An 11,193-nucleotide genomic window follows, 5' to 3' on the forward strand; every position below is an offset into this window, starting at 1 on the left:
AATTTTCAATTACTAACTTCTATGGCACAGAGTATGCAAATTAAAGACAAGAAGGTGGACGAGTTGGAGAAGCAAGTAGGGCAGATTGCGGAGTTTGTGGGACAATTTCGAGAGCAAGGCAAGTTGCCTAGTTCAACCGTTGTGAATCCGAAATGAGGCTTTGAATCTGCCAAGGTAATCATGTTGCGAAGTGGGAAACAAGTGGAAACAGCACCCCAACCATCTAAATTAGCCTCAAACGAGGTGGAAGAGTTGATAATTGAAGAGGAGGAGCAAAGCATGCCCACGGTAAGGGAGGACATCTCTTTGCCGTAAGCCCCCATGGCTCCTAAATCATCCAATCTGTCCAATAAAGGTAAGAACGTGTCCAATTCAATTCCTACTAATGCTTTTCCTTTGAATGTTCCTTTTCCTAGTAGGTTTAAGCAAACAAAGAAAGATGAAGCTGAAAAGGACATTCTAGAGACGTTTAGAAAAGTTCAAGTCAATATCCCTCTTTTGGATGCAATTAAGCAAGTACCAAGGTATGCTAAATTTTTGAAAAAGCTTTGCACCACTAGGAAGAGGATTTTGACCAAGGAGGTTGTAAAGGTAAGTGAAAATGTCTCAGCCATCTTGCAACTCAAACTGCCCCCTAAATGCAAAGATTCGAGTAGTTTTACAATTCCTTGTGTCATGATGTGAAAATTATGTTGACACACAAATTAAACCCTATGGATGACAATTGTAGTATATGAGCAAATAGGGATCGTTCTAAACCGGGGATTAACTAGGGATGCTAATCAATGTGAAACTGACTCAAGAACATAAAAACATAATGTAGAACACTAAACTAGACTCAATTAATGCAAAACTAGAGTTTAAAACACTTAAATCAACCAAAAACTCAAAACAGCAACTAAAAGACTCAAAACTGCCTTAAAACCACTTTCTGGGCAGTTTTGAGTACCTAACACTAATTTGGACGAAATTGGACTAAAACTTGACTCAAGACACTTAGAAACACAAACTAAATTGATTTCTAACTAATCTAACACTTTAAAATAAATGGGGGATTTATTTTGACGAAATTGGAATTAAAACAGAGACTCGTAAACAAACTTCAAACAAAACAGATTGTGATGAAATAGAATGATGAGAAACTTAGTTAGAGGGTTCCTTATCCACACATGAACATATGCATATAATTTGATTCCCAGTTATGACTTCAACAAACAATGAATGACAATGCTCCAAGTTAATTAGGTTCGCTTAAATTAACTTCCAGATTTCCCTAGATTCATTGGATTGAATGGGATACGCATTACAACCAAATTATTCCTCATCAAAGTCCCTAACTATGGAATACGCATGATAGAGACATTCAACAAAGATCATTAAGTTCAACGGAAATCATAAACATCGACTAGGCATTCATAACTATGGAATACGCATGATAATCCAGCCTAGGGTTTACTTAAACACAATCGTGACTAGCGATCTTTACTACTCATGAATATAAGTTCATAACGATTAGGTGAAATTCCCTTATATCCTAGCATCAAGTTTAGGCATGCAAATTAAGTGTCGACCCTCAACCCACATACATAGACAAGTTCTTAATCAAAACAGAAAAGTAAACCACATCTAAAGTTCATGAATTCATAACTGGAGTAAATCAAATCATAACCAACATATGTCCACGGCTTCAAATTCGCCTCTAACTAAAAAGAAATTAGTTCCACATGTTTAACATAATTGAAAAGCAAGTTAAATTAAACATGAAAACAGAAACAAGGGAAGAAAGAACTCCAAACACTCCACTAATGGCAGATTGCATGTGCAAGGTGTCTTCCTCCTTTGGGCTGCACGGCACTAGTCCTTTCTCTCCTTCAATGGTGGCTGCACAAGGTGGATGAATGGTTGTGGAAGGATGTAGTAATGGGTTGGGGAAGGGGATGGTGCGGCAAAGGTTGTAGAGGTCAGAAATATGGGAGTTTGGGGATGGAAGATTGCGGCAAGGGTGAATGAATGAATTCTGGCGTGAGTTATGGGAATGGGAGGTGGTAGGTTCGGCCAAAAGGTTTTAAGGAGTATATATAGGCACCTAAAAACCCTAGCAATCAGATTAGGGTTTCTAGAAACCCAAATCCACCAGAAAATAGGTTAAAACAATCAGAAATTGCATGGGAAAAGGCCTAGGGTGCGGCAGGTTTGGTGGGCTAGGGTTAAGGCTTCTAGAAAGCCTTGCAAGGCAAGGAAATCAGATATTTTAGAGGCCTAGGTGCGGCAAAGGGTTAGGGTTTGTAGATAGGGCTTCTAGAAAGCCCAAAACCAAGAGAAAATAGACCCAACCCACGGCAAGAAGGAGGAAAATGTTCTAGAACCATTCTTCGTGTCTTCCAACGCTTCGGAACCTTCCAATGTTGCTAAAATGCAAGGCCATTTAAGTTTAGGAAAGATCAACCCAAAATGGAAACTTTTAGGCTTAGCTTTCCTACTTCAAGTAGGAAACCTCGTTTGAGTAGGAATCTTCGTTCTTCTCGGAATCCATCTTCAACTAGGAATCCCTCGTTGATTAGGAATCCTTCTTCAATTAGGACTCTTCCTCGGACTAGGAATCCTCCTTGTACTAGGAATCCTCAAATCTTCAAATCTTCAATTTCATCCCAACCTTGTGTTCCATGCATGTACTTTTCAATCCAAGCTCTCATTTTGCTCCAAAAACTCCAAATTGCCATCTTTTATGTCATATGCCCATTAAACCTGAAAACACATGAAAGTAGCTTAAAAGACTAATTTAACTAAGAAAACATAGTGAAAATGCATAAGAACTAGCTAACTAAGGCGCATAAATATGCTCCTATCATGTCATTGGTAATACTAGGTTTGAATTTGCCATGTTAGACTTAGGTGCATCCATAAATGTCATGCCATATTCGATTTATGCATCTATGAACCTAGGAGAGTTGAAAAATGATGGTGTGATTATACAATTAGCTGATAGATCTAATGCCTATCCAAAGGGAGTTTTGGAAGATGTTTTAGTGCAGGTTAATCATTTGATCTTTCCGACGGATTTCTACGTGCTTGAGATGGACGAGTCAGACCATGCCCCTTCATTGCCCATCCTCCTTGGAAGGCCATTCATGAAAACTGCTCGTACAAAGATTGATGTGTTTAATGGCACTTTGATGATGGAATTTGATGGGGAAGTCATTAATTTCAATCTTTCTGATTCTATGAAGTATCCTAGTGAGAATCATTCATGTTTTTCTATTGATGTAATTGACTCTTTGGCGCAGGATCATTTTGACAAATTGAACGACGATGCACTTGAATTGGTCATTGCACAAGGAATGGACAAGCAAAACGTTGAAGCAGCAACCATTGGAACCCACGGTATGCATGGAAACTCCTTTGCCGTGCCCCCTAGTGATGAGGTCATTGAGATGGTGGCTGCCCTTGAATCATTGCCATCACAAACTGGTAAGTTTTTGGACCCAATTTTAAGTTCAGTTTCGGCTAATAAGATGTTTCCCTCAGTTGTGCAGCCACCTACACTTGAACTTAAGCCATTGCCTAGTCACTTGAAGTACGTTTACTTGGGCAAGGATGAGACGTTGCCCGTCATCATCTCCACTTCACTCACGGCACAATAAGAAGGTAAGTTAGTGAGGGTGTTAAAGGAGTACAAAACAGCAATTGGGTGGACGTTGGCCGATATCAAGGGAATTAGCCCTACTACTTGCATGCATCGCATACTTTTGGAGGAGGGGTCTAAAACATCTCGAGAGGCTCAACGCCGACTCAACCCTCCTATGATGGAAGTTGTGAAGAAAGAAGTCATCAAGCTTTTAGATTGTGGAGTTATCTATCCAATCTCGGATAGTAGGTGGGTTTCGCCCGTTCAATGCGTTCTGAAGAAATCCGGAGTGACGGTGGTAGCAAATGCCGAGAATGAACTTGTGCCTACCCACATTCAAACTGGTTGGAGGGTGTGTATCGACTATAGGAAGCTAAACGCCACTACAAGGAAGGATCACTTCCCATTGCCGTTCATTGATCAAATGCTTGAGAGGTTAGCCGGTTATGCTTTCTATTGTTTTCTTGATGGTTATTCTGGTTATAATCAAATTGTCATAGTACCCAAGGACCAAGAAAAAACCACTTTTACATGCCCTTTTGGTACATTTGCTTATCGTCGCATGCCTTTTGGTTTATGTAATGCACCTGCCACATTTCAAAGATGCATGATGAGCATATTTTCTGATTATGTTGAGAAAATAATTGAAGTTTTTATGGATAATTTTAGCGTTTTTGGTGATTCTTTTGATGGTTGCTTGCATAATCTAAGTTTGATCTTAAAACGATGCATTGAAACTAACCTTGTTCTTAATTGGGAAAAATGTCATTTCATGGTTAAACAAGGCATAGTTTTAGGTCATATTATCTCTGAAAACGGTATTGAAGTTGATAAGTCAAAGATAGATCTTGTGCGTCACTTACCCTCTCCTACTTCGGTTAGAGAGGTTCGTTCTTTTCTTGGCCATGCAGGTTTCTATCGTAGGTTCATCAAAGACTTCTCAAAGGTTGCCCAACCTCTTTGCCGACTCCTACAAAAAGATGTGGCGTTTGACTTCAATGAGGAATGCACGGCATCATTCAACCAACTCAAGGAGTTGTTGACCACAGCACCAATCATTGTCCCACCGGATTGGAGCCTACCTTTCGAGCTTATGTGTGATGCGTCCGATTAGGTTCAGGAGCTGTTTTGGGCCAAAGGAAAGACAAGAGGCTGCATGTCATCTACTACGCCTCACGGACGTTGAATGATGCCCAATTGAACTATTCCACTACGGAAAAAGATCTTATTGCCGTTGTTTTTGCTTTAGATAAGTTTAAATCATATCTAATTGGTACTAAAGTAATTGTTTTCACTGACCATGCAGCTTTGAAGTACTTGCTCACTAAAAAGGAAGCCAAGCCACGGCTAATTCGTTGGATGTTGTTACTTCAAGAGTTCGATATTGAGATTCGTGACAAGAAGGGAAGTGAAAACGTGGTGGCTGACCACCTAAGCCGAATGGTGCATAATGAGGAGTCCTTGCCCATTGCCGAGACATTTCCCGATGAACAATTGTTGTCCATAAAGGTAAGTGAGCCTTGGTATGCCGATTTGGTCAATTTTTTGGTGTCAAAATGAATTCCTAGCACTTTCACTAGGCACCAACGTGATAAGTTAAAGCATGATGCACGGTTTTATGTGTGGGATGATCCATATTTATGGAAATTTTGCCCAGATCAGATTGTACGTTGATGTGTGCATAATTCTGAATTTCATTCTATTCTAAGTTTTTGTCATGCATATGCATGTGGTGGGCACTTTGGCACACAAAGAACAGCCCTCAAGGTATTACAATGTGGATTCTATTGGCCTAGCATCTTTAAGTATGCTAGAACTTTTTGCTTAACCTGTGATAAATGCCAAAGAATGGGTAACATAGGTGCTAGGGATCAAATGTCGCAGGTTTCTTTCCTTAATGTTGAAATTTTTTATGTTTGGGGTATTGATTTTATGGGTCCCTTTCTGTCCTCATATGGTTTCATGTATATTTTGCTTGCCGTTGATTATATGTCGAAGTGGGTAGAAGCTAAAGCCACCCAGACTAATGATTCTAAAGTGGTTGCAGATTTTATTAGAACTAACATATTTGCAAGGTTTGGCATGCCAGTGTGATCATTAGCGATAGAGGGTCTCACTTTTGCAACCGGACCATTAAGGCGTTATCGAGGAAATACAATGTCAACCATAAGGTTTCTACACCTTACCATCCTTAAACAAATGGCCAAGCCGAGGTTTCCAACCGTGAGATCAAACAAATTCTAGAGAAGACCGTTGGGCCTACAAGGAAGGATTGGAGCTTACGGTTAGATGATGCACTTTGGGCATATCATACGGCGTATAAGACACCCATTGGAATGTCGCCATTTAGGCTCATCTATGGCAAGCCGTGCCATCTCCCCGTTGAATTGGAGCACAAAGCTCACTGGGCCATCAAGAAGTTCAACATGGACCTAGATGCAGCGGGAAGTCATAGGAAATTCCAATTAAATGAACTTGATGAGCTAAGGCATGAGGCGTACGAGAATCTAACATTTACAAGGATAAGACTAAAGCATTCCATGATAAGATGATTCGAGTCAAAACATTCTCCATTGGGCAGACAGTGCTATTGTTCAATTCCCGTTTACGTTTGTTTCTCGGTAAGTTACGTTCTAAGTGGATTGGACTATTTGTTATTACTAATGTTTTTGTTCATGGTGCAGTCCAAATCCAAAGCTTGAAAACGGGACATGAATTCAAGGTGAAAGGGCGTTGATTGAAGCCCTACTATGACAACTTTGTGGAGCATGCCGTGGATGACATCCCCCTGCATGCCGTGGGCTCTAATGAGGAATGAATGAGTTCTTCGTCCAGCTGCAAGACGTTAAAGCAAGCGCTTCTTGGGAGGCAACCCATGTATTCAACAAAGGAAGACCACGAAAGCACTCCAATTCCAGATTTACGTTCCTAAACCCTTCTCTTTGTTGATTGTTTTGTTTCTGCCATGTTTAGTGTGTTAGTTTCTGTTTGTTTGTTGGTTTGTTATTTGTGTTAGTTTATACTTGAAACATTGAGGACAATGTTTGATTTAAGTGTGGGGGGGTAACCAAAGTGTTTTAATGCAAATTCGTAAGGTTTTATCACCCATAACTTCCAATGTTGTTCCTTGCTGTTTTTAGGTGTTTTTTAGACCGTTTTGATGCATTTTAGTGTGTTTTACATAAAAATCCGAAAATCCCAGGAAAAATTTGAAAAAATTGTTTTGAAAAACCCAAAAAGAATTGTTTTTTATTTGTTTTTGTGTGTTTGTTTGTGTCTTAAGGTACCTTCCAACACAATGATGAGGATTCGGTTTTTAATTGCATGACTGTTAAAGAGAGTTATAAACATGGATGGAAGTTTGATTTACTCTTTGGTTTATGCTTGGTTGTGGTTATAACTTATGAATTCACATGTAATCATAAAGGAAAAAATTAGTTTTTGTAACATGCTTGAAGGAATGAACTCAAACTAACGCTACAACCTTGTGAGACTTGAGCCTAAACGTTTATTTGGAGAGTTAATAATCTGTGCATTGTTGTTTTCTAAAGTTGTTGCATGATCTCATTAGTCTTTGCTTGGTTATTACTTAGAAGGCGTTTCATCATTTAGTTCCAAACACTAGAACTCATGCCCATTTCATTCAAAGCATGCTATTGATTTACATAACACATATTCAAGATGAAGTTGTGTAGTGACCACCATTTAAGCCAAATTGTCGTGCCCCCATGTTCATTTGTCTTGTAGGTTTTAACCCCGTTGAGCCTTGTTTAGCCTATATTGTTTGTTAACCCACATTATCCTCACCTAGCCTAGATTAGGACCATCCATACCCTTGTTCTTGAAGCATAGTAAAGCATGACTCAAGATGAATTCCTTTTGATCAATGTAGTGCAGAAAACAAGTGTGGGGGAAGGGATGTATGTGTGTGCCAAAGTCTATAATGTGGCATGAGTAGAAAAGAGAAAAAAAAAAAACGAAAGAAAAAAAAATTTCGTGGAAAATAGAAAGAAGAAAAGAAAAGTTGTGAAAAGTATGGAAAATAGTGAAAAAGATGGGAAAACAAGCTCTTAAGTGTTGATTGTTGAAGAAAGGGTCCAAAACGCTTGAATTTGACCCTAAGTGTTGCATGAATCTTCCCTTTATGTTTAGAAGTTGATTTCTGCATTCTAAAGTGAATTCTAAGTTTCAATTTCATTACTTTGCTTGCTATTGCTTTAAGAACATTTGTTATCCCTATCTTTCTTTGTTAGCCAATACCCCAAGCCCCGTTACAACCCTTGACTTCTATTTTGAGTGTTATGTGTTTTAATTTGTGGAGTTTGAAGTTGTTATGAGCATATGGTGTCACTGGTTCTCACATCTAAGTAGTAGCATTCCATTCATGAGATCATATCTAAATGCTTATTAACTCCAGAAATTGCTTTCATTGTTATACATTTATGTGAGCATTCGTTTTTATGTCTACATCAATCTTCTCACATATAACTAGTATAGGGTGTGTAGTTAGAAAATCTGAGTGAAAATTGAGTGCATATCTTGTAAGGAATTGAGCAAATTCTCTAAGGCATGTTACTACATTCAAAACATTGTTTTAATTGGTTAAATGTGAACTAGTAAGTAGTGACTATGATTAAGTATGTGCTTAAGTGTGAAGATGACTAAAATCTGTGGGAATGATGATTTCTAATATGTCATGTGCATTGCAAATCCCTGAGGTAAACGTTGGAAGAGTTAGGTTTTGTTTGTTTGTTTTGTTTCGTTTTGTTTTTCTTTGTTTCTTTGTTATGCTCGAGGACTAGCAAAAGCTAAGTGTGGGGGAATTTGATAGGAGCATATTTATGCGCCTTAGTTAGCTAGTTCTTATGCATTTTCGTTATGTTTTCTTAGTTAAAGTAGTCTTTTAAGCTATTTTCATGTGTTTTCAGGTTTTAAGGGTGTATTATACAAATAGATGCAAATTGGAGCTTTTGGAGCACAATTGAGCTTAGATTGGACACCACATACTTGGAGCCAGAAGAATGGACGAAATTGAAGATTTGAAGATGATGATTCCTACTTGAACAAGGTTTCCTAGTTGAAGTAGGAAAGGGCCTAATTAAAGATGGAATCCTACTTGACAAAGGTTTCCTAGTTGACGTGGGATTCCTAGAAGATGAAGATTCCTACTCAAACAAGGTTTCCTACTTGAAGTAGGAAAGTTAAAACTCAATGGCCTCAAGTTTCAGCAACGAAGAAGTTTTCCAAGTCCAAAAAGGAAAAGGAATCCAAGAAGATGAAGGATTGACAAAGACAAACTTTCCTAATCCTAATGCATAAAGGTTCCAGCTGCAAAGAGGAGTCCCAAACACTTTAGGACACCTTATCCTTGTTTTAGAAGTATGTTGTGCACTTTCCCTTGTCTTGGAGGGTTTCTAGAAGCCCTATCCAGCTATGCCGTGCCTATCCTTTCTAGAAGACCCTAGTTCCTTGCCTTGCAAGGCTTTCTAGAAGCCTTACCTTCCTTATCCTAACCTACCGCACCCCCTAAGCCTTTTCCCCTGTGGATTCTGATTTCTAAGCCTTTTTCCTTGTGGATTTGGGTTATCCAAGTCCATATCTGATCACTCTAGGGTTTTAAGTGCCTATATATACTCATGTTAACCCCTTGGCCGAATTACCATCTCTCATACACATCATTCACGCCAGAAACAAAGAGCCTCTCTTTGCCGCAGCTGTTGGAAATGTGCCCTAAAACCAATCATGTGATGATACTTTACGGACATTTCACATGTTAAACTAATCTAGTTTAAATATAAAGGGCAAAGATTATTGTTTGAGCCGTCTCATATAAATGTTATAAGCTTAAACGATAAGTCCAAGGAATATGTGATTGGAACAATACGATCTAAAGAAGTTAGAATCATGAGACCATTCTTTCGTAGACACATCCTAAGCGTTCCTGATCATAGGATTGCCAATTGGGCATTGACAGTCTGTTAAGATCAGTACGTCCTGTGTCTTCTCTCAGGGAGAGTGACTAGTCTCGAGTCATTGGTGTGTGTGACATCAAGACAAGTACGTAGGTGCTCAATAGAGAATGAGTTCACTGAACACGATCAACGAAGAGTTCTCATATTCATGTCACATGAGAACTCATGGTTGGGATAATGCAAAGTAGTCCTTTGACCTGAGGCATCACAGTTGTCTTGTGGTTAAGTCCTTGATCTTTGATTATGTCAAAGTCACCCCATCGGGGTGTCCACGGCATCGTTGGGGTTAAGCCACTTAGCCATGGAGACAAGTGAATGCGCAACAAGGGATCTCTAACCTTCAAACCGTTTGAGGGAGAATACTCTATGATATGATTTAGAATCTCTGGCGCCAGAGTATGAATGAGATTTAGGAAGTCGTTCCAAATCACATTCAAGGTAATCATATAAGCAGACGAATCACATTGGATAGTAGACATGAATAAATAAACTATCAAACCAAACAATGTGGTCAAGAGTATTGTATTAGAGAAAGACCGTATTGCATTTGTAATCCCAAACTGAATAGGTTTTCTCTACCTCTTCTGATTAGCTTGGGTAACCATGATATGCTGCAAGGTGTCACTCATTGTTTGTGGAAGCCCTAAACGTGTGTAATCACTAAAGGGAGAATTGAAAGTAAGTTTCAATTCACAATCGATATAAAATGGTTTTAATCGCCCACTGCCTCGCTAAAAGGAACCTAATGGATCGCACACCGTGTAAGGTGGAGATTGAAGAAACAATGGAGATGAGTAAGAATGATTAAATGGTTTAATCATTTATTTATGGCAAGGATTAATTAATATGTTAATTAATCAAACGAATAAGTTCGTTAAAGACCTCGGGATAGTTTTGGACATTAAGGCCCAATGGGCTTCGAACGTCAAGCCCATTGACTTAAGTTGTATGACAACTTAATGAATAATGATTCACAAAGGCCCAATTAGTCCAAAAATATCCCAATGGCCGGCCATATTAGAGATGGAGTGGGTTTTGGACTTATTTACAAGTTGCCACTCCAATGAATTAAGGTATAAATATGACTTTATAGCCAAAATTCATTTAGGGTTTCTTTTGGAGAAAATTGGAGAGAACATGTCTCTCCCTTTCTCTCTAAAGAGGCCGGCCACCCTTGGAGGGTGTATCTAGCAATCCTACTACTCCAAGGTCACTCCTTTCTTCTCCAATCTAACCTTGGTGAAGATACTTAGAGGTTCTCAATTTTGGGAACTTGGAGAAACCTTTTCATCCATCCAAATCCATAGATTTTAGATGCAAGGAATGAAGGCCCTCTCTTTGGGTGATTAGCCTTTGCTTATGGAAAGAGGAATCTACAAAGGTATGATTTCAACTCACTTTGTTTTGAGTTGAGTTTTGGTTCACCAATCTACTAGGCTTTGAATTTCATGGGTTATGTTTTGTTTTTGAGTGCATGCAAGCATGATTCCGCCTTTAATTGTTAATTGCATGCTATATGATGTTGCTTAAATGAACATGTTTTCACAAAATCTTCCTTCAGCAGCCTTCCACCACCATACTCCATAATTCCTGCCA

General features: G+C 39.0%; 1 protein-coding gene across 1 annotated transcript; it reads left to right on the forward strand.

The window, feature by feature from the left end:
- The first annotated feature begins 321 nt into the window (after positions 1 to 321).
- LOC139198071 (uncharacterized) lies at positions 322 to 3,641 on the forward strand. Its single transcript, XM_070826328.1, has 2 exons — positions 322 to 591; positions 3,006 to 3,641. Exons 1-2 carry the CDS (start codon positions 322 to 324, stop codon positions 3,639 to 3,641), a joined length of 906 nt encoding a protein of 301 aa, XP_070682429.1.
- Positions 3,642 to 11,193: the final 7,552 nt, after the last annotated feature.

This window comes from Malus domestica, chromosome 08 (genome assembly GCF_042453785.1).
Source record: "Malus domestica chromosome 08, GDT2T_hap1".
Classification (NCBI taxonomy): Eukaryota; Viridiplantae; Streptophyta; class Magnoliopsida; order Rosales; family Rosaceae; genus Malus; species Malus domestica.

Coding starts and splice junctions, on each gene's coding strand:
- LOC139198071 (XM_070826328.1), top strand. CDS start 322: ATGGCTCCTAAATCATCCAATCTGTCCAATAAAGGTAAGAACGTGTCC. Junction 592..3,005: donor TGACCAAGGAGGTTGTAAAG/GTAAGTGAAAAT, acceptor GCCTATCCAAAG/GGAGTTTTGGAAGATGTTTT.